The sequence below is a fragment of the Phaseolus vulgaris genome, chromosome 8, assembly GCF_051622355.1.
Source record: "Phaseolus vulgaris cultivar YP4 chromosome 8, ASM5162235v1, whole genome shotgun sequence".
NCBI lineage: Eukaryota > Viridiplantae > Streptophyta > Magnoliopsida > Fabales > Fabaceae > Phaseolus > Phaseolus vulgaris.
Genome location: NC_143505.1, coordinates 41,217,225 through 41,240,680, shown reverse-complemented (window position 1 = coordinate 41,240,680; position 23,456 = coordinate 41,217,225). Strand labels below are relative to the sequence as shown.

At 47.8% G+C, this 23,456-nt stretch overlaps 1 protein-coding gene across 1 annotated transcript; it reads left to right on the top strand.

Annotated features, from left to right (window-relative positions):
- Nucleotides 1-15,391: 15,391 nt before the first annotated feature.
- On the top strand, nucleotides 15,392-15,889 carry LOC137824853 (secreted RxLR effector protein 161-like). Its single transcript, XM_068630531.2, has one exon. The coding sequence runs from the start codon at nucleotides 15,392-15,394 to the stop codon at nucleotides 15,887-15,889; it is 498 nt and encodes a 165-aa protein (XP_068486632.2).
- Nucleotides 15,890-23,456: the final 7,567 nt, after the last annotated feature.

Sequence of the window (23,456 nt, the reverse complement as noted above, 5' to 3'; positions counted from 1 at the left end):
GCAAGGTTGTTTGGGGAGAAAACAACACCTATGGTATCTAGATAGTGGTTTTTCTAAGCATATGGCTGGCGATGCATCCAAGTTCATCAGCATCTCTCTCAAACAAGATGGGCATGTAACCTATGGTGACAATAACAAGGGAAAAATCCTTGGCAAAGGTACTATAGATAATGAAAATAGCTTGCTTATTCATGATGTGCTTTGTGTTGAAGGTTTGAAGCACAACTTGCTCAACACTAGTCAACTATGTGACAGAGGATATCAAGTCACCTTTAGAACTAATTCGTGTGAGATTCGTTTTCCTAATTCAAAGGATGTTCTGCTCATTGGTAAGAGGTCTAACAACATTTATTTGCTTGACATATCTTGCTCTACATCAATAGATTGTCTTCTATCAAAACATGAATGGCTTTGGCATAGAAGAATTGCACACATTCATATGAATCATTTAAATAAACTTGTTCATGGCTTACCCAAACTCAAGTTCAAAAAGGAACATGTGTGTGAAACATGTCAAAAGGGGAAACAAACTAGAAAATCTTTTAATTTGAAAAATTGTGTTTCAACTTCAAAACCCCTTGAGCTTTTGCACATGGATCTTTTTGGTCCTTCTAGGACTATGAGTCTTGGAGGAAATCTGTATGCTCTTGTGGTTGTAGATTACTTTTTCAGGTTTACTTGGACTCTTTTCCTACAATCAAAGAAGGAAGCATATCCAGAATTCAAAAAGCTTGCAAAGAGACTGCAAAACACATGTTGCAACAACATAAGAGCTATCAAAAGTGATCATGGAGGGGAATTTCAAAATGAGAAGTTCATCAGCTTTTGCAACAAGCAAGGAATCTTTCTTAACTTTTTTGCACCAAGAACACCCCAACAGAATGGAGTGGTGGAGAGAAAGAACAGATCTCTAGAAGAGCTTGCAAGGACCATTCTAAATGATTCTTCCCTACCCAACTGGTTATGGGCTGATGCTGTGAGTACAACTTGCTATGTGATGAACCGTGTGCTAATCAGGCCTATCCTAAAGAAAACACCTTATGAGTTGCTGAATGGAAGGAAGCCAAACATAAGCCATCTGAAGGTCTTTGGATGTAAGTGCTAGATTTTGAACAATGGCAAAGACAGCTTGGGTAAGTTTGATGCTAAATCAGACAAAGGTATCTTTCTTGGCTACTCTTTATCTAGCCATGCTTATAGGGTTTATAATAAAAAGCTTATGACTGTTGAGGAATCTATACATGTTGTCTTTGATGAAACTAACAAGTGTGAACAACGTTTAGCAAAGATCAACACAGATGAAGATGAACAAAACATCTTCCTAAAGAATCTTGACAACAACACAGAAATTCAACCAGTTGATTCTGTGAAACAACCGATTGAAAATCTGCAGCAGGATGATCTGCCAAAGGAGTGGAACATCCCAAGAGACCAGTCTGTTGATAACATCATTGGCCAAATCCACAAAGGAGTATCCACAAGAAGGAGTATGGAAAACTTCTGCAACCATACAACTTTTGTTTCCAAGATTGAAAAAAAATCAATTTGTGAAGCACTCAAATATGAGCATTGGACAACAACAATGCACGAGGAGCTCAATCAGTTTGTGAGAAACGATGTGTTGACCCTTGTTCCAAAAACTACTCTGATGAGTGTCATAGGTACAAAATGGGTGTTCAGGAACAAATCGGATGACTCAGGCATTATCACAAGGAACAAAGCTAGACTCGTTGCCAAAGGGTACAACCAAGCTGAAAGAATCGATTATGATGAAACCTTCGCACTGGTGGCAAGGTTAGAAGCAGTAATACTTTTATTAGCTTTTGCTTGCATGAGTGGTTTCAAATTGTTTCAGATGGACGTGAAAAGTGCATTTCTCAATGGAATCGTGAATGAAGAGATCTATGTTTCACAACCACCTGGTTTTGAAGATCATAAGCATCCTCAGCCTGTATACAGGCTAAAGAAAGCCTTGTATGGCCTCAAACAAGCTCCATGACAATGGTATGAGAGGCTAAGTCACTTCCTTCTATCTCATAAATATGAAAGAGGAAAGGTTGATAAAACTTTGTTCATTAAGAAAGTTGATTATGATTGTTCTCGCCGGTTGACTCAGCCGCCGTTGACTTCAAAGGCAGATGGTGGATCCTCCTATCTCCTGGTGGTTTTCGCTCTCTCCTTGGGTAGCTGAGAGTGGCTCCGTTGAAACAGAGGGGGCCCTATCTGTTGATTGCACTCCGACGATTAAGTCAGTACTGGGCTAAGAAACAATAAAGTGTGTAAAGCAGTTTCAGTCTTAGAAATGACGTACCTTTTCTACAGTTCTTACCACCCTTTATATAGTCTGTATTAGGTCAACTTCCCTATCCCTTAAGGATCTTTCCTTAAGTGGAATTAGGGTTCACTGGTGAGACATCCTGTGACGCGTTGCACAAGCTTAGCGCAGTCGCGGCACAAGACTTGCCTCTTATGGAGTGCAATCTTTCTAACAACATAGCCGCTATGATACCTACTCATGTACCAGCGCTGCAACGTCATCTATTCTATGGGTTCCCTAATTATTCACGTGCCATGCATGCAGTCTTTCCCTGGAAACCCTAACCCTCGCGGGCCTTAGCGCCTCCAGGGAACACTTGTTTGTGTCGTACCTGTACTGATCAGGTCATCGGGTGTGATGACATGGCAGCAAGCGATAATATAGGCGTGTTGAATGGGACACCTGGCCGACAAAAGGGAAGTAAATCGGGAAGTCAGTATAGTCGCCGATCGCTAAATTGGCGTTCTCCGATCTCTAGTGTGCGTAACCGGCGGCCACCAGAGTTGCGTCACAGTCGCCGTATGTGAGTACTAGGAGATCAGGTGGTTAGAGATCGCCGGGGAATGCTAGGAGATCGGGTGGTTTACACACCGCCGAATGATCAGGAAGCTTATTTAAAGGTTTTTCAAGAGATACAAGTATGGAAGACGAGTGATATGTTTGTCACGTAGCAGCAGAGAATGAGGTTATCAGATGATCACACCCTAGCCAGAGGTCGGGTCGAGGGAACAGTTTCCCAGAACATGCATGGTGTGCAAGTGAGATAGATCGTGATGGCGGCAGACGAGACTACAGAGATGGTGTACGTGGTGGCACCCAGTACTCGCCACTTAAGGGGTCGTGCTCCAAGGAAAGCTGTGCACCAAGTTACTCCCTGTATGGATAACTTAGTCGAATGGCGAAAAGAGTAGAAGTAACGCTCAAGTTGTGGAGGCTCCAGATGGTGACACGTGTACAGTTGGATGCGAGCCACGTGTCTAGAGGTGTAACCGTCAGGAGAGAGAAAAAGCTCAGGTATATAAGGAACACTTAACATACTTTTGAGGTACGCTTTCAGAATACTTTCTAGTACACTGAGATTCACTACGCACGGTTCCTTGAGTTGAGATATTCTCTCTGAGTTTTTGGTGATTCTTCCACTGACTTGAGCGTCGGATCGCAATCGGCCGCAGTGGCGCCACTTTGTTTTCTTCAGGTTCTTGCGAGGAATTAAGACGTGAGGAGCAAAAGCTAACGTGGTGCGAAGCTGAACAAAGGAGAGATCTTTGACGTGGCAAGACTCTTGCACTCAAGTCAACCGGCTGGATCATCAGCCGCCCACCGTGGGGCCGTGTAAAACGTGTTTCCCATCCACAACGTGAGTTTCTTGAAGTTTCTACAGTTCTTGTGTGGTTGTGCGCTGGAGCAACCATTTTCTGAAGTTTTTCACCGTTCGTTTGAGTTTTCAATCGGTGAATCGAGGTTTCTGCCGTTCGTTTGAGTTTCAATCAGTGAATCGGGGGTTTTAGTGGAGAAGTAGGAAGTTCGTGTTGAGATCGTGAGTTTCAGTGGAAGTTTGAATATCCGAATCGATCATTTGTTGTCGCGGTTGTTTTCTTGGAAGTTTTTCGAAGTTAGAGAAGTTCTGACCGATTGATTGCTGGATCAGTCGTTCCGGTGGTGAAGGTTCTGGTCGTTGGAGTTTGATCTGTTGATATTTCATGCGAAAGATGAGGAGTACGCGTCCAAGTCCCGTTGTGCCAACTGTTGAAAAAAGCATCGTAACCATGGCGCAAATGATGGAGATGATGCGCACGTTGCAAGAGAATGTGGAGGCGTCGCGCGCTGAGCAAGCAAAGATGCACGAAGACCTGGTCGCATCTTAGGCCAGAAATGAAGAGCTCAGCAAGGTTAATGAGGAGCTGCGTCAAGCTCTTCACGAGCAGAGAGGACGCACAACCGATGAAGAAGTTGCACCGACGTCACCACCTCGCGTTTTTCCGATGCCGTTTGCTCAGGCGATCATGGATACGTTGGTCCCTGCGAGCATCGTGGTTGTGAAAGCCTCTTTCACCGGCGTGGAGGATCCTGAAGCACATCTCACCGCGTTTCATACGCAGATGATGCTGTCAGGGGGCTCAGACACAGTTTATTGTAAAATGTTCATGAGCACGCTCCATGGAACAGCGCTGGAATGGTTCGTCAGCCTGCCTAGAGGCCACATAACTAGTTTCCAGCAGTTCTCTAAGCTTTTCGTCGACTAGTACATTGTGAACAAGGCGCCACCTATGGTGTCTTATGACTTGTTCGATGTAAGGTAGCATCAGGGAGAATCCCTCAAGGACTATCTGAATAGATTTGGAGCACAGATAGTCCGCTTGCCTGGCAAGGATGAGGAGATGTTTGTGCACGCCTTCAAAAAGAGCGTGCTGCCTGGACCTTTCAGCGAGTCGCTGATCAGGACCCACCCCGCCACGTTTGCTGAAATCCGGCGACGTGTTGTGGCTCACATCACCGCTGAGAGCGAGGTTGCAGAAAAGAGAGGGAACGTGGCTCCTAAGCCACGAGCCCAAACTAGAATTCAGCCGTAGAGGGTGTTAGAGACGGCGACGACCAAGAAGGATCAAAGGACTTGCCATCCTTACGATCCAAAGAAAAACAAGGGGAGAGGGTCAGGGCGCCCTAGAGAGTTCAACTGCCCCCCGAGGTACGAGTTCGTCATGGGATTGGCAGACCTGATCGCCATCCCCAACATAGCTGCCAGGCTTAAAGTGCTTGAGAAAGTTTCAGACAAGGTGTTGGGACCAAAACCGGACATATGGTGCGAATTCCACAAAAGTTTTGGTCACTCCCTTGATTCGTGCTTGGCCCTGGGTTACCAACTCGACGAATTGGTCAAGTGCGGTTTTTTGAAGGATTACATGCTGGACAACAGAACGGGGCAGGCTTCGAGCTCCCAGCCGGTGAGCAGTGAAGGCCAGCAGCATGAGGTGCCCACTCACGGCGAGATCCACACCATAGCTGGAGGTTTTTCAGGGGGTGGATGTACTGCATCACAGAGGAAGAAATATGCAAGGTTTGAAGATCACTCGCTGGATGTGGACATTACGTTCACCAAGGAGGACCTCAGGGACGTTGTGCCTGATGACAACGATCCCATAGTTATCTCGCTAGTCACGGCGGGAAGGAAGGTCCACCGGGTGCTGGTGGATCAAGGAAGCTCGGCAGATGTCATGTTCTGTCCGACTTTCAGCAAGTTGCAACTACCCCTTGACCAGCTAAGGCCCTATGGACGATGCTTGTATGGGTTTGCTGGCGACCAGGTGGAGGTCAGGGGGTACATTGAGTTGAGAACCACATTCACGGACGAGACGACCTCGAGAACGGAGAAGATCAAGTACCTCGTCGTGAATGCCCCCTCGGCGTATAACGTTCTGTTGGGAAGGCCGACCCTCAACAGGATAGGAGTTGTACCCTCAACGAGGCACATGAAAGTTAAGTTTCCGTCAATGGAGGGAGTGGTGATCACCATAAGGTCGGACCAGAAGGAGGCAAAGAAGTGTTACGAAAATAGCCTCAAGACTAAGAGGTCGGTAAGCTACATCACAACAACGCCGCCTCCCGGTGTGGAGCCCAGGCCAATAGAGGGGCGGGTTGTTGATACGACGATGGAGGCGATCACCGAAAGTGACGATGTCATGATAGACGCCGAGGCGGGGGGAGAGAACGCCGGTCGGGAGGGAGAAGCGAGAAACCGCCCAGAGGAGGCTAGGGAGTCGGGAATCGCCAGGGCGGTGATGCCAGTGAAACCAGGCCCAAACCCGTCGAAGAGTGGCTTGAGAGGGAGATCGGGGGTAAGGTCTTCAAGTTGGGGAGATCTTTAGAAGGTGAGACACAAGACCAGATCGCCAAGGTGATAGAAAGGCATCTGGACGCTTTTGCATGGTCTGCTTCAGACATGCCGGGAATCGATCCCGATTTCTTGTGTCATCACCTAGCGATGGACCCTCAGGTCAGACTAGTGCGACAGAGAAGAAGAAAGTTCAATGAGGAGAGAAGACAGGCGATTAGGGATGAAATGCAGAAGCTCCTCGTCGCGGGCCATATCAGGGAGGTCCAGTACCCTGAGTGGTTAGCTAATGTCGTGCTGGTAAAGAAGAGCAACGGGAAGTGGCGCATGTGCGTCGACTTCACGGATCTAAACAAGGCTTGTCCAAAGGACTCGTACCCTTTGCCAAGTATAGATGCCCTGGTCGACAGTGCAGCAGGGTGCAAGTTGTTAAGCTTTCTGGACGTCTTCTCGGGGTACAACCAGATTAAGATGCATCCTATGGATGAAGAGAAGACCGCCTTCATGACTGAAAGATCGTGCTACTGCTACAAAGTGATGCCCTTCGGGCTAAAGAATGCGGGGGCCACGTACCAAAGGCTGATGGATAAGGTACTTGCGCCGATGCTGGGGAGGAATGTACAAGCGTACGTTAATGATATGGTCGTGACTTCACTAGAAAAGAGCAAGCACATCTCAGATCTTGAGGAGTTGTTTACCACAATTGCCAAGTATAAATTGAAGCTAAATCCCGAGAAGTGCAGTTTTGGCGTGGAGGCGGGGAAGTTCCTGGGTTTCCTCATGACTGAGAGAGGAATTGAAGCAAATCCTGATAAGTGTGCTGTCGTCTTGGCGATGAGAAGCCCGGCTACCGTGAAGGAGGTGCAACAGCTTACAGGTCGGATGGCCGCCCTATCACGTTTCGTGTCAGCTAGTGGAGAGAAAGGCCATCCGTATTTCCAATGTTTAAAGCGAAATAATAGGTTTGTCTGGACGAAGGAGTGTGAAGAATCTTTCTTGAAGCTTAAGGAGTATCTAGCGAGCCCGCCGGTTCTGTGCAAGCCTTTGGTGGGAACGCCTCTCAGGTTGTGTTTTGCTGTAACTGAGAGGGCGATGAGTGCGGTGCTCGCCCAAGATCAAGATCAGACCCAGAAACCTATTTATTTCGTTAGCAAGGTGTTAAAAGGCCCAGAAGTAAGGTATCAGGCCTTGGAGAAATCCGCGCTGGCAGTTGTATTCTCGACGAGGAGGTTGCGCCACTATTTTCAAAGCTTTACGGTGCTGGTGATGACCGACTTGCCTATCCAGAAAGTTTTAAAGAAGCCTGATGTAGCTGGGAGGTTGGTGAAGTGGGCAGTGGAGCTGTCGGAGTTCAACATCAAATATGAACCCCGAGGACCGATCAAGGGGCAGATTTTCGCTGATTTTGTGGTCGAGCTTTCTTCAGAGGCAGCACAAGTTGAGGGGGATGATTTTCGTTGGGTGGTTTCGGTAGATGGATCGTCTAACCAGCAGGGCAGCGGTGCTGGAGTCATTCTGGAAGGGCCCAACGGCGTGCTGATAGAACAGTCCCTGAGATTTGCCTTCAAAGCCAGCAACAATCAAGCAGAATATGAGGCGTTGATTGCAGGTATCTTGTTGGCTAAGGAGATGGGAGCTAAGGTATTGGTGGCTAAGAGTGACTCGTTGTTGGTCACGGGGCAAGTAACAGACGAGTTCTAGGCCAAGGACCCACAGATGGCAGCTTACCTGGAGTATGTGCAGGAGTTGAAGGGTTCCTTTGCCTTGTTTGAGGTGGTGCATGTACCCAGGGAGCAAAATGCCCGAGCTGACTTGCTAGCCAAGCTCGCCAGTTCGGGCAAGGGGGGTAGGCAGAGGACCGTTATTCAAGAAACTCTGAAGACACCTAGAGCGTTTGTAGCAGATCACCAGGTTCTTCAGATAAGTAAGTCGACGGAGAGAGTGGCGAGGAGTCACAAGTCCTTGACCCAAGAGACCTTGAGAACGCCAAGGATAAGGGCATGTCTAGGGGAAAGGGTGAACATGGCACAGGTCTGCGCTACGCATAGGCCAGACACGTGGATAACGCAATACCAGCGCTGCCTGGCAGATGGCGTTCTCCCGCTGGATCCAACGGAGGCTAGGAAGATAAAGAAGAACTCTAGCAAGTTCACCCTGATCGATGGCGAGCTGTGCACGGAGAAAAATGTACAAGAATTATGGCCGAGCTCCATGAGGGTATATGTGGGAGTCACATCGGGGGTCGAGCTCTGGCTGCAAGAGCTCTCCGTGCAGGTTATTACTGGCCAACGATGAGGGAAGATTGCAAGAAGTATGCTCAATGTTGCAAGCAATGCCAACAGCACGCCGATTGGCACAAGGCACCCCCAGAAGAGCTGAAGTCAATTTACAGCCCCTGGCCGTTTCGTACTTGGGGAATTGACATTCTGGGGCCCTTCCCATTGGCGGTCAGGCAGATGAAGTACTTGGTGGTGGCGATTGAATACTTCACCAGGTGGATTGAAGCGGAGCCAGTGGCCCAGATCACCGCACACAAGATCGAGAACTTTGTATGGAAGAACATCGTGTGCCGGTTTGGTGTGCCTAAACGCCTGGTGTCAGACAATGGGACTCAGTTTGCAAGTCACCTGTTGAAAAAGCTGTGTGAAGAGGTGGGAATACAACAGGTGTTTGCATCTGTCGAGCACCCACAGACGAATGGCCAAGTGGAGTCTGCCAATCGGGTGTTGCTGAGAGGTTTAAAGAGAAGACTAGAGAAAGCTAAGGGATTATGGGCTGAAGAGGTACCCCGCATAGTTTGGGCGTATCATACCACTGAGTAGTCAGGAACCCACGAGACCCCGTTTAGCCTGGTTTATGGATGTGATGCGATGATTCCAGTCGAAATCCAGGAAAGCTCGCCGAGATTCCAGAACTTTGTGGCGGAAGACTCGAACGAAGAAAGAAGAATGAATCTGGATTTGCTGGATGAGGTCAGGGAGGAGGCGAGAGTGAAGGCCGAAGCAGTAAAGAGAAGGATTGAGCGAAGGTATAACTCTAAGGTAATGCCAAGGCAGTTAAGAATTGGCGACCTGGTGTTGAGGAAGGCCCATCAGTACGAGATGGAGAACAAGTTATCGCCTAAGTGGACGGGACCGTTCAGAACAACCGAGGTGCTCGGGAACGGCGCCTACCGCTTAGAGACGTTAGAAGGAGGGGCGATTCCTCGCACTTGGAACGCCACACATCTCAAATTGTATTACAGTTAAAGCCTTGTAAGTAAAGACGAACATGAAGAGATTTAAATAGTTTCTGTTAAAACAGTTTCAAGGGGGCACTCTTTTTTCCCTAAGGAGGGTTTTTAATGAGGCCACCCAATAAAGAAGAGTTTTCAAGTTTAAATTTTCTAAGATTGCATGCTTATTGTTTTGAAAGCTTTAGAAAAAAGACCTTATCACTTGTACGTGATCTAAGGCAACAGTAAAGTTATATTTCATGCTTTCTAGTAAAGTTTTAAAGCCCCCATCGTTTTTCGGCGATCGGCGGCAATAGTTAAAAGTTTTAAAGACCTCATCGTCTTTCAGCGATCGGAGGCACCAGTAATGTAAAAAGCCCTCAACGCTCTCGTGCGTCTTGAGGCGAGAGAAGAAGTCCTCCTCGCCCTTGAGCGAGTGCAGGCGAGAAAGAGAAGAAGTCCTCCTCGCCTTTGAGCGAGTGCAGGCAAGAACAGATTGAAAGACCTCTTTGCATAAGCAGATTGAGGCAAGATTAAAAGTCCTCAGTGCATCCAGGGGGGAGGAGATGTACACCCTGGGCAAGTTGAGGCACCGGAGAAAGTCCTTCTCACCTTAGAGTGAGTTCAGGCAAGATGAAACTGAAAGATCAGGGGTTTTCATGATCTTAAACGGCGGGAAGGGAAGGTTGATGAAAAACGCCTTTTCCCCTTTAAGTGAAACACCAACATCGACCCAGTAAGATCAGATAAAGCTTCCACGCCTGCGAGCGGTGCGAAGATAGATAAAATTCTTCTCGTCTTGAACGAGTTCAGGTACGGCGTGAAGGGTGGAAGAAGTTAAAGGATAGCTGAGATAGGTTCGCAGAGAACACCTCACTATCCAGATCATTGTTCTAAAACTCAGGGAGGTAGAGAAGGATCTGAAAGGCTCCTCTACCCCCAGATGAGGGAACAATGATCAAGTTATGCAAAGGAGGGTAACATCGCCAAAACCCTATGGCGTGAAGGTTGAGATAGTGAGGGGGATGTACAGCGAGTGCCAGATCAGAAGAGTTTCAGGCGATGACAGAAGTAAGGGGCACCTCACTTGGCAGATCAGGTAAACTGTATTTTGTTACTAGTTTGAGTTAAAACCTGCTGCCTAGTAAGTGATTTATGCTAAGGTTTGTTGCCTTAAGTTCACAAGTTTTGTTGAACGTCATCGCCTAAGAGTTGATAGTTGCTCAAATTTACTTTGAGTTAACAGTTTGTTAAGTTTGTTGTAAGGTTAACGGTTTGCTCGAGTTAAAAGCGGTATGTGAAGGGTTAAGTCCAAGTATTGCTGAGTTAATTCAGTTGAGTAAGTTTCACCAGTTATGTTGGTTAACCACACAACAAATAGAGGCAAAGGCGTATAAGGTGAAATAGAAAGACAGTGTTCAAACAATAGAAGTTATATAAACAGTACCAATTGAAGTTTATACGCAGATTGGTCATTACAAACAAAAGACAAACAGAAGGTTTTCAAAGAAGAGGTGATGGGGAAAGGCAGTTAGTCTTCAGAAGGCACAATCTTCCCATCCACCACTTCGTTGTAGATCGACAACATGGAAAAGTCGAGCTCAGGATATTGGCATGACATTTGCTCCAGAGCAGCTTTGAACCTAGAGGTGAGGATTTGAGCAGCGCTCTGCTCGAGCTCATGTATTTGGTTTTTCAGTCCTTCCTTCTCCTCATGAGCTCGAGCAAGTTCTTCAGTAGCTTTCTTACTCTCATCCCGAGCTTGGGCAAGCTCTGCAGCAACCTTTGTGGCTTCCTCACGAGCTTGGGAGAGCTCAGGGAGAGCCTTGTCCCTGTCTGCCTTGACCTTCCCCAGGAGGATCTCCCTATCTGCCGATCTCTTTTCAATTCTCTCCACCCTGGAAGCTTCAGCCTTTCGTGCAGCCTCCAAATCTGCCACCTTGACCCTAAATGGGACCAACTTGCTCTCCAAGTCAATTTTCTCTTAGAGTTGGATGTGCAGTTTTTGGCGCAGATCAGAGGCTTCCTTGCGTGTATTCCTTAGCTCAGCGTCCAGCGCATCCTCCAGCCTTGAATGTTCCATCTCATTCATCAGTAGATTGCAAGTGAGCTTTTCAGCCTCAGCCCTTATCATGAGATTTGACTCCTTCAGTTCGAAGTTTTCCTCTTGGAGCTTCTTGAGTGAATCCTTCATAGCTCTTGATACAAGCAAGGGGAGATCTTCCGCCATGGACTTCAGTTGAGCTGCGAAGGGTCCCAAGGTCTCCTTAAAGGGATCTGGGAGGTTTGAGGCTGATACTGGAGGTGCTGGTGGAGTTTGATGTTGGCTTTCACCACCACCCTCTTGAGCTTATACAGCAAGGGGGGCTTCCAGGCGTAGTGGTGAGGCTGGAATTTCTGTTATAGGCATTGGCGAAGCCTGAGCACCCTCATCTTCTCCTAAAGCGGCCCCAGCAATGGATGTGGTGGAAGGAGGACCCTCTCCAACATATACTAACAGTGTAGAGGCTCTTGGAGGGTCCTCTGCATAATTCGGGCTGCTACTTTCGATCACTATGGGCGCGGCGGCCAGTGGTGTTGCTTGGACTGTTTCTAACGGAGCTGGAGGTGATGGCGGTGTTGGTGTTGGAAGTGCAGGTGGTGTGGAGGTGGTTACCCTTTTTCTCTTGGTGATGAGACCATACTCAGTGGCTTCATCGTCGTCTTCTTCTTCCGACACCACCTGAGGAGTCTTCCTCTTTGGTCTCTTCAACACCAGTTTTTTCCTTTCTGGGCGGGTAGGGCCCCAGAAGAAGTTGGACCTCAGGGAGGAGTTTTTCCTTGGGAAATGGCGATCTCCACAACCGAGTTGGGCACAGTTTGGGAGCCCGCCGCAAGTTTGTGGGATCGGGCGATCGCCTTCAATTCTGCCAATTTTCCTTTTCCCAACATTGCGTCTGCACAAGGTAAAAAATAGATGAGTATGCCCCAAAGCAGAAGTAGAACATGCAAGTATATACGTACAGAACAAACAGAATGCCCAAGACAGAATGGTAAAAGTGCTAAGTTAGTTTCAACACAAAATGAGAATCTTGGTGTCGGGGTAGGGGCTAACCTATGTGCATTTCAAGTTGGCCCTCAAGGAATTCGAAGGAGATTATTGAAGCAGTGGGGAAGGTGATGTTGGCAGAAGCCACGCTTTTCCAGAAGAGACAAAGGTCTTTGTCCAACTCCCCCATATTGTCAGGACTTCTTGCTTTCCTGAAGTTGTCCCTGGAATCCTTGTTCCCTTTGTTTACCCAATACAAGGGGAAGCCATTAAGCAGCGAAGGGTTTTCGTCGTTCGGGCACACCTTGACGAACTTCCCCTTCCAGTCTTTGTAGGATTGCTGGAAGATGGAGAGGATTGACCTCCCAGCAATCCCATTCAAGCTGACCCAAAGGCGATCTCCGGGATTCTTTGCCTCAAATAGAAAGAGGAAGACATCAACCGAAACCGGCAGTCCCAAGTGCGCGCAAAGAATTTGAAACGCCCTCACGAATGCCCAGCTGTTGGGATGGAGCTGGGCAGGGGCGATGTCGAGCTCGGTCAACAACTCCCTCTCGAAACGAGTGAAAGGAAACCTAAGTTTCACTTTCTTCAACAGCGTGGTGTAGACGAAGCAGAACAACTCACCATTGTTCCCCTTGTCATCCGCACAGATTGGTTCTCCAGGGAGGCAAGGCAGCACCGTCACGTTGTCATCGTGCTCCTTGTGAAATGAAAGGTTGGGTCGTTCCCCTTTCTTCAGGCGAAGCACCCCCACCTCAGTATTTATTGACGAGGTTTCCTTCAGTAGAGTTGGAGTGGCTCAAGGGTAGAGCTCTTTGTAGTCTCGTGGAGGAAGGGAGGCTCCCCCGGCTTGTAGTGGAGTTGCTTGGGTAAGGTTGGCATGGGAGGAGGCAGGCCTCTCAGCTTGTGAGGAAGGAGCACCAGAGGCTCGTGGGGGGTTGCGTGTTGGTGGAGGGTTTGTCCCAGTGGTAACCCTACGAGTTTTGGGAGGAGGGTTTCGCGATGAGGAAGGAGGATTAGCGATGGACTTTGTCTGAGCCATCGCAAGAACTGCAAAGGAAAGAAAAGGGAGGAGATGAGGATAGCAAGAGAACGACTCGATTGAAGGCGAAGAAGATAGAACAGATGAGTGAGAGTTCACTTGGGTAGACGTTATCAGGAATGAAAGTCTAAGTTACGAGAAAAGAGAAACAACCCACAACGTATGCTCCAGACAGTTAATAGATGATGCAAATCGATTAAAATGCAACAAATATCAGTAGAAGGAGTAAAGGAGTTACCTTTTGATGATCGGGTAAATGTTGAAGGAAGTTGAAGATTGAAGGAGACGAAAGTTTCGTAGTTCGCAGAGAGAGCGTTTAGAATGCTTGAAGATGAAGAAAGATAATGAAATAGTGAATAGCGCGAAGGGTTTAAGGGTTTCGAACGTTGTAGGAAGCGCAAACGACAATTAAAACCAACCGTTGATGAAGCCACGTGTCGTTTGATCAAAAAGGGGTTGGTGAAGCGTCAGAAAGGCGAAGGAGTACGAAAGTCCGTACAAGGGCCACGTAGATCGACGATGATTTGACTTCTTAGTCTTTTCGCTGGTCAAGTCTCAGCTTAAAACTGGGGCCTTGTGTACCGATCAGGTCATCGGGTGTGATGACGTGGCAGCAAGCGATAATATAGGCGTGTTGAACGGGACACCTGGCCGACAGAAGGGAAGTAAATCGGGAAGTCAGTATAGTCGCCGATCGCTGAATTGGCGTTCTCCGATCTCTAGTGTGCGTAACCGGCAGCCACCAGAGTTGCGTCACAGTCGCCGTATGTGTGTACTAGGAGATTAGGTGGTTCGAGATCGCCGGGGAATGCTAGGAGATCGGGTGGTTTACACACCGCCGAAAGGGGCACATCGCCGAATGATCAGGAAGCTTATTTAAAGGTTTTTCAAGAGATACAAGTATGGAAGACAAGTGATATGTTTGTCACGTAGCAGCGGAGGATGAGGTTATCAGATGATCACACCCTAGCCAGAGGTCGGGTCGAGGGAACAGTTTCCCAGAACATGCATGGTGTGCAAGTGAGATAGATCGTGATGGCGGCAGGCGAGACTACAGAGATGGTGTACGTGGTGGCACCCAGTACTCGCCACTTAAGGGGTCGCGCTCCAAGGAAAGCTGTGCACCAAGTTACTCCCTGTATGGATAACTTAGTCGAATGGCGAAAAGAGTAGAAGTAACGCTCAAGTTGTGGAGGCTCTAGATGGTGACACGTGTACAGCTGGATGCGAGCCACGTGTCTAGAGGTGTAATCGTCAGGAGAGAGAAAAAGCTCAGGTATATAAGGAACACTTAACAGACTTTTGAGGTACGCTTTCAGAATACTTTCTAGTACACTGAGATTCACTACGCACGGTTCCTTGAGTTGAGATATTCTCTCTGAGTTTTTGGTGATTCTTCCACTGACTTGAGCGTCGGAGCGCGATCGGTCGCAGTGGCGCCACTTTGTTTTCTTTAGGTTCTTGCGAGGAATTAAGACGTGAGGAGCAAAAGCTAACGTGGTGCGAAGCTGAACAAAGGAGAGATCTTTGACGTGGCAAGACTCTTGCACTCAAGTCAACCGGCTGGATCAGTACCCGATTGTACTGTACACACCCCATGCATGATCCACTTGTGATTTAGGTCTTTTTTGGTAACTGGGTGTTAACTCATACTGTTTGTGGGGCCCAACTTACGTGGCCCATTATTACTGTCGGACCACCGAGGTTCGATGTCGACGTCTGATGTTGACCTCTTCTTTAGCCGATATCCGAGGTCTGGCCAGTACAACGATATTATCTTGGTACAAATATATGTGGATGACATTATATTTGGATCTTCTAATGCAAAACTTTGTAAAGATCTTGTCAAAGCTATGCAGGGGGAGTTCGAAATGTCAATGATGGGAGAACTTTCTTTCTTCCTTGGACTACAAGTTAAACAATCCAAATACTGTAAAGATATTCTTAAGAAGTTTGAGATGAAAGCATGTAAATCTACAACAACACATATGTCAACAAACTGCTATTTAGGTGCTGATGAAGTTGGACCAGCGGTTGATCAAACCAAGTATTGGGGGTTAATAGGTTCTCTTCTCTACCTAACTACAAGTAGACCAAATATAATGTTTGTTGTCTGCCTCTGTGCGAGATTCCAATGTTGTCCTAAGGAATCACATCTTAAAGTTGCGAAGAGGATCCTGAAGTATCTGAACGGCACAATATCCATGGGTTTATGGTATCCTTCACATTCTCATATTCATTTAGTAGGATATTCTGACTCTGATTTTGCAGGTTGCAAATTAGACAGGAAAAGTACGAGTGGAACATGTCACCTGCTTGGATCTAGCCTCATTTCATGGTACAGTAAAAAGCAAGCATGTGTAGCTTTATCAACAGCTGAAGCTGAATATATCGCTATTGGAAGCTGTTGTGCACAGATCTTATGGTCAAGCAACAACTTGAAGACTTTGGATTAAAGATTAACAAAGTTCCTCTGCTGTGTGACAACACAAGTGCCATCAACTTGACAAAGAATCAATTTTAACACTTAAGGACAAAGCATATTGAAATAAGGCATCACTTCATCCGAGATCATATCAACAATGGAGATTGTGAAATCAAGTTTGTTTCAATAGAAAGTGAGCTTGTTGACATCTTCACCCCCCTCTTGTTTAAGCCATCAATTCTTACAATAAAACTTTATCAAAAGACAAGTTCTATTCTCTAAGAAATGAGTTAGGAATAATTGATATGCATGCCTTATCTTAAACTGTTTTTCATCCTACAATTTGTCTATTTGATGAGACAAATAGGGGGAGAAGTTTGGTTTGTAATGTTCTGTAATGTTTTTGCACTCATTCTGATTTGAATATTGCTATTATAATCTGCCTTAACGGTTTTAACTAGTTTAGATTTAAGTTTTGTTAAAACTGTTTTACAAAACTTTAACCGGTTATTCCTGTGAAATAATTGATTGTTTATCTGTTCTGTACCTGTGTATGTGTGCTGGCTTCTCATCTGATTTGGTTGATGTTCCTTCTGGAAGTCACCTAGTGAGAACTAGTTTCTGGTGCATATCTATTTTGGATTAGATTACCCTGTGTTTGTTAAATGAATGCAGGATTCAACAAATTCTAAACAAAGAACATTCCCGAAGCATCCCAAGGATTTGTCTCCATCAAATAGGGGGAGATTGTTGAAGATGGGAGCTTTGATGTATCAAATCCACATAAAGCCTGAAGCTGTGCTGCTTTCTATGTTTGGGTTTAGATTAGGGTGTTTAGAATCTTTGTAAGATCAGTCCTTGAAAGCCTACACTTTGCCGAAATAACCGGTTGTTTGTCACTTAGCTGGCTGGAAGTTTTGAAATTGCTTTTTGAATCAGTTATGTAACTGCTTGATGTTAGGTTCAATAGTGTCAAAGTTCAAGAGGCGGGGGGGGGGGGGGGGGGGGGGGGGTGAATTGACCTTTTAAAAGTTTAGCGCATAATCAGTTTTTATCACAGTACACAGAAAATAAATCGATTTATTTGGCAATGAACAAATTTATTTTGACATTGTTTATGTTTGAAAACGTTTAGATCAGCCATGTTAATCTTGAGATTATACAGATTAATTTGCAAGCCACACATACTGATTTTAAAGAGAAAACTGTGAACAATAAAAACAGTGACCTTCAATTTTTAAGCAAGCGATTAAGGTTCAATTATTAGCTTGACAATCAATTGGGTAACCTATCACAATCAATCTGTTCCATTTGTATTTAACAGATCATATATCTTCTTCACAGAACCAAACTGATTTTCCAGAAAATAAGAACTGTATGAACAAGCCCAGAAAGAACATATTTATTTGTACCGTCCCGTATAAGGGCGTTGACAAAGTCAAGGTCAAAGTCAACGCCTGGAGTCAAAGTCAACGCAAGGCGTCGCCTAGGTGAAGGCGTCGCCCAACCAGGGCGTCGCCAAGATCAAATATCGCTAAGGCAAGGCCATCACAGTGTGGTTCCCCGATACCCATGGGTAGGAAAGACCATGGAGGGAGCGACGCCGTGGGAAGGCCTCAGGTTCCGATGATCCAGGGCAGTGAAAAAGAGAAGGAAAAGGTGGCTTCAAGGCCATAGTGATAGCACCAGTGTAGGGCAGCCTGACTCGTGAAGTACCCCTGCCGCCTCAGGGACGCCTGTGGGGCAGATACGACTCAGGGGGAGGGTCACGCCCAGGGCAGCCAGGTGCAGGGTACGAGAGGAAGGCAGATACGCTCTCAAAGTGAGTGACTAGATGATTGGGGGCATGAGTTGGCACCCAAAAAGTCACCCCTTGCGCAGTAGCACTCCCAAGCAGGAGGACTCACACGTAGAAACGTCCCCAGATGGGCAGAAACGTCCCCAGGTGGGGTCACGGCGCTGTGAGGCCCTCCACGTGTACGACAGCCAGGTCAGAATAGAAACACCATTCAGTCAGGTAGCAGGTAATTAAGGTCATTCAATATAGTTTCTGTTTCGAGCGTTTAAAGTACTATAAAGGCTCCCAAGCGTTTCAACGTCTTAAATGCGCTACGTTTTCTAATTAGACGCGTTAATTAAGTGCGTTACGTTTTATGATTAAAAGCGCTTTAAGGCGCTTTAAATGCTTGGGCAGTTTAAATAGCGTCGGGAATGTTGGAAGCAGGGTTGGAACTTTTGGCAAATTTCCCAGAAACTCTCTAGTTGCTTGCTCGAGCCTTGAGGTTACGCACAAGGGACTAGGGAAAGATTTTTTGCTAGAAGGAGAAATATACACTAGACACAGTTTCCTTTTTACCACCTTCAAAGTGCCATACGCGGTGCTCCGATACGGAGGTGCATAGTTTTGGTGTTTCTTGCTGGCTGACTTGAGCGTCGGAGTGCAAACGACCGCTAGGGCGCCCTTTTGTCCTTCTTCTTTGCAGGAATCCACAGGTAACCAGTGGGAAGGAGTCCCTAGCTGACGGTTGAGGTCGCGCACGAAGAAGTCCCAGGTCAACCGGACGGAACAAGAATAAACGATCAAGTCAGAAGAACACATGGCAATGAGCACGTGTTCATGAAATGTTTCAGTGAAAGTTTGCCAAGATATGCGCTAATTCAGTTAAGATTCGAACGTTCCAAGGAATATTTTTATACGCTTTCAATGCGCTTTAACGCGTTTTAAACACGAGAGATGTATAAAAAGGGACCTTGGGGCATTTGAAAGGGTCCGAGTTTTGACCTAATTCTCGCAGTTTTACACAGAGCACAAACCCTAGTTGTTTCCGCCGGAGGAGAGAAGGGGCACCCATATTTCCAGTGCCTCAAGAGAAATAATCGTTTCGCATGGACTGACGAATGCGAAGCGGCTTTCATTAAGTTGAAAGAGTACCTGGCAACGCCACCGGTCCTCTGCAAACCGGTAACAGGCGTGCCCCTCCGCCTATACTTCACAGTAACGGAGCGGGCTATCAGCTCGGTGCTGGTCCAGGAGCAGGACCAGAGTCAAAAACCCATCTATTTCGTAAGCAAGGCACTGCAAGGCGCTGAGACGAGATACCAGGCGTTGGAAAAGGAAGCGTTAGCAGTGGTGTTTTCAGCCAGGAGGCTCCGTCATTACTTCCACAGCTTTACGGTGGTAGTGATGACAAACCTCCCTATACAAAAGGGGCGTGGGCGGTGGAGTTGTCAGAATTCGACATCCAGTACGAGCCTAGAGGATCCATCAAAGGGCAAGTGTATGCAGATTTTGTAGCAGAGCTCTCGCCCGGTGGTGAACAAGAGGTGGAGGTGGGCTCGCAGTGGTTGCTCTCGGTTGATGGCTCTTCCAACCAACAAGGGAGTGGTGCGGGAATAGTCTTGGAGGGACCCAATGGCGTGCTGATTGAGCAAGCCCTACGCTTCGCCTTTAAGGCAAGTAATAATCAGGCGGAATACAAAGCTCTGATCGCAGGAATGCTCCTGGCCAAGGAGATGGGCGCACAGAACCTCCTGGTGAAAAGCGATTCCCAGCTGATCACGAGGCAGGTGTCGGGCGAGTTCCAGGCGAAGGACCCCCAGATGGCGGCGTATCTGAAATACATCCAACTATTGAAGGGAGCATTTAACGCTCTTGAGCTAGTACATGTCCCAAGGGAGCAGAATGCCAGAGCTGACCTGCTTGCCAAGCTGGCCAGCTCAGGCAAGGGGGGTAGACAGAGGACAGTAATCCAAGAGACACTAAAAGCTCCGCGTAAATTCGTGGAAGATAACAGGGTGGATGTCCTCCAGATCTGTACATCAAGAGAGAGTCCAAGAAATCATCGCTCTCTGACCCAAGATACACTGAAGACGCCCCGCATCAGCACGTACGCGGATATGCCTGAGGAAGGAAGGCAAATGCAGGTATGTGTCCTAGCCGAGGGAGACACCTGGATGACACCATACAAACGGTACCTGGCGGATGGGACTCTCCCAGTGGAGTCGGAAGAGGGTAAGAAGGTCAAAAGAAATGCCGCAAGATATACTCTGGTGGATGAAGTGTTGTAAGTGGCGACGAGTGTACCAGGATAATGTCGGAGCTCCACGAAGGCATTTGCGGGAGCCACGTAGGGGGAAGGTCTCTAGCCTCCAAGGTGATACGCGCAGGGTTCTTCTGGCCAACAGTAAAAGAGGACTGCGCGCGACACGCCCAGCGTTGTAGGCAATGCCAAAAGCACGCTGACTGGCACAAGGCGCCGCCAGAAGAACTGCGATCCATATATAGCCCGTGGCCTTTTCATACATGGGGAATCGACATCCTGGGGCCGTTCCCACTGGCGATAAGGCAGATGAAGTATTTGATCGTTGCCATCGAGTACTTCACCAAGTGGATAGAGGCAGAGCTCGTGGCACAGATTACTACGCACAAGGTACAACACTTTGTGTGGAAGAACATTGTGTGCCGCTTTGGCGTACCTAGACGCTTGATATCTGATAACGGGACCCAGTTTGCCAGTCAGCAGTTGAGAAATCTGTGCGCTGAGATAGGCATCAAGCAAGTGTTCGCGTCAGTCGAACACCCCCAGACCAACGGCCAAGTGGAGTCAGCAAACAGAGTTTTGCTGAGGGGGTTAAAGAGAAGGTTGGAGAAGGCCAAAGGGGCGTGGGCGGAGGAAGTTCCAAGGATTGTATGGGCATACCACACCACGCCCCAATCTTCTACCATGGAGACACCTTTCGGTTTGGTGTACGGGTCGGACGCGATGATCCCGGTAGAAATACATGAAAGCTCACCACGTTTTCAGAACTTTGTGGTGGAGGAATCCAACGAAGAGAGGCGGGTAAACCTGGATCTACAAGACGAAGCCAGGGAAGAAGCCAGAATAAAAGCTGAAGCGGTGAAGAGAAGAGTGGAGCGGCAATATAGCTCTAAGGTAAAGCCGCGACAGTTTTAGATTGGCGACCTAGTTATGAGGAAAGCCTACCCATATGAGCTGGAGAATAAGCTGTCTCCCAAGTCGACCGGACCCTTCAGAGTTACCGAGGCTAAGGGCAACGGTTCATTCAGCCTAGAGACCTTGGAAGGAGGTCCCATCCCGCGCAGTTGGAATGCAGCCAACCTGAAGTTTTATTTTAGTTGACTTATGTAAAGCAGCTATGTAACGGTCTCGTTAAAGGGGACGCTCTTTTTCCCTTTCTGGGGTTTTTTAATGAGGTCACCCAAATAAAAGAAGAAAAGAAAACAAGTTTGAGAAAAACCGTGCCTTGGTTCTTAGTCTTTATTTTTCTCCGTTTAAAGTAGCGTGAGGCGTCGCCAAGAAAGGAGGCGTCGCCAAGAAAGAAAGCCCCGCCAAGAAAGAAGGCGTCGCCAAGAAAGAAGGCGTCGCTAAGAAACATGACGGAGGAAAAGCGCACAATGTATGAGGCGTATGCAAAGTAAAACGGCGTTACAAAAACCAAGTATGGTATAGTAGAATTGATATTACAAGCAGTGTTCGATACAAATGGGAGTAATGCGAATAGGGCAAACATTACAACTCATACAAAAGCACAAACAAACCACTTCTCAGTGGCCATCGGAGTCAGCACGGGAAGAAGACGAAGCCTCGCTCTCAGCCAGCAGAGCTCGGGTAAGTCGTGTCCTCCGCTCTTGATTTATTTTCGAGCCTGCACCAAGGAAGATGAACGTGTCAGGGACACCATGAAGCAAAACACACCCAGATAGAGAACGATAAAGGCGGAAGTTTCTAGGGCAGCGACTCATACCTATATACTTTTCGAGAGTTCCAGCGTTGAACTCCAAACTGATCAAGGTGGCAGAGTCAAAACCTCCCGCCTCGGCGAGAATCCGGCAAACCACCTAGTCATTTGGGGCCAGCTTCTTGAAGGGTTTGGATTTAAGGGCCCTCGTCTCCCTCACCCAGTACAGTGGAAAACCATCCAGGGCGGAGGGAACGAGGTCAGAACAGCAAATCTTGAAGAACCGGCCTTTCCACCCAGTGAACAAGTTTTGGAAAGGGGTCAGGAGAACTCTGCCAGGAACATTACTGAGAGTTACCCAGAGGTTGTGCCTTTGCCTCTTCACCTCGAAGAAGTGAAGAAAGATGTCGACCGAGGGTGCCCTACCCAGAAACCCGAAAAGGATGTCAAAGGCCTTGACTAAAGCCCAGCTGTTAGGATATAACTGGGCCGGAGCGGCATTGATCTCCGTCAGCAGTTCCTTCTCAAACCTGGAGAAGGGCAGGCGCACGCCTATGGTTTTGAAAACCACCGGATAGAAGTAAAAGAAGGGGACCCCGTCGTTGGCCCGTTTGTCTCCACACACTGGCTCCCCTAGAGTGCAAGGGAGCACAGCAATGTCGTCGTCGTGCCTCCTCGCGAAGGCACGGTGATTATAGGAGCATGAATCCCCCTTGTGTTCCCGTATGGCCCTATTGGAGAGTAAGCAGGAGCATTCGTCAAGAAGCTCCCTCGAAGCCCAAGGATACAGGTCCTTGGGGTTGACCCTAGGAGGAGTAGAACGAGAAGATATTCTTGAACAGAATCAGGGAGGTTTGAAGTCTTGGCAAGGGTAAAACGCTGGGGGGAATGAACACTGGAAGAACTCTTTGCGAAGAAGAAGAAGGATGCAAACAGAGAGGGTGCAAGTAGGTTACGAAAGGTGCAGAAATGATGAGGACAGTTTCAGAGCTTTAAAGAATCAAATATTGCGGTTAGAGCGCCAAACGACGCGAATGGAAGTATTGCAGTTATAGCGCTAATCGACGCGAATGGATGCACTGCACGATCGAGCCACGTGGCAGAAGATGGAAGGATGGCCCTGGCACCACTGGTTAAAATCAGAAAACGTCGTATCGACAGAATGCCCAATAGTACGATGCGCCGTCGAGAGTGGGTCAGGGGCACAGTAGGAGTCAGGACCAAGTCGAATGACTGAACGTCCCATCAGCCATACAAGAAGCGCCACGTGGATGGTGCAGGCGAAACCTTGAGCTCTTCGCTGTCCTCAGGCCTCAACCAGGGCCAAGGACAAAGTCAATGCCAAGGTAAAGATAACACCCAAGGCGACGCCAGCACGAGACGCCCGGGCCGTCGCCAGGGAAGACGCAAGGGGCGACGCCGGCATAAGACGTTGCGGGCGTTGCCAACCCAAATATCAGCAGTGCCACCTCCCCGATACCCACAGGTAGGAAAGACTGCGGAGGGAGATGAAATCGAAGAAGGCAAAGCTAGTTACTGGCGTCGCCTCCCCGATACCCACAGGTAGGAAAGACTGTGGAGGGAGACGAGATCGCCAAACGCCAGCGAATCACTGGCAGGGTTGTTCCCCGATACCTATGGGAAGGAAAGACCATGGAGGGAACGACCCCCCCCCAGAGCACTCGGCGTTTTAGACACCCGGGGACGATACGGCGCTGCTGTAGCAGGCCTCTCCTTAGGAGTGGGTGCCGGGCATTAAGAATCAAGGGACGGATCGCTTGGTGTTAGAGACACCCCATTAGACAAGCCTCTCCATGGGCGTAGGCATCGACGCGTAACGGGTATAGTACAGGCAAAACAACTGAAACACGTGAAGGCAAAGAACGAAAGTAAAACCA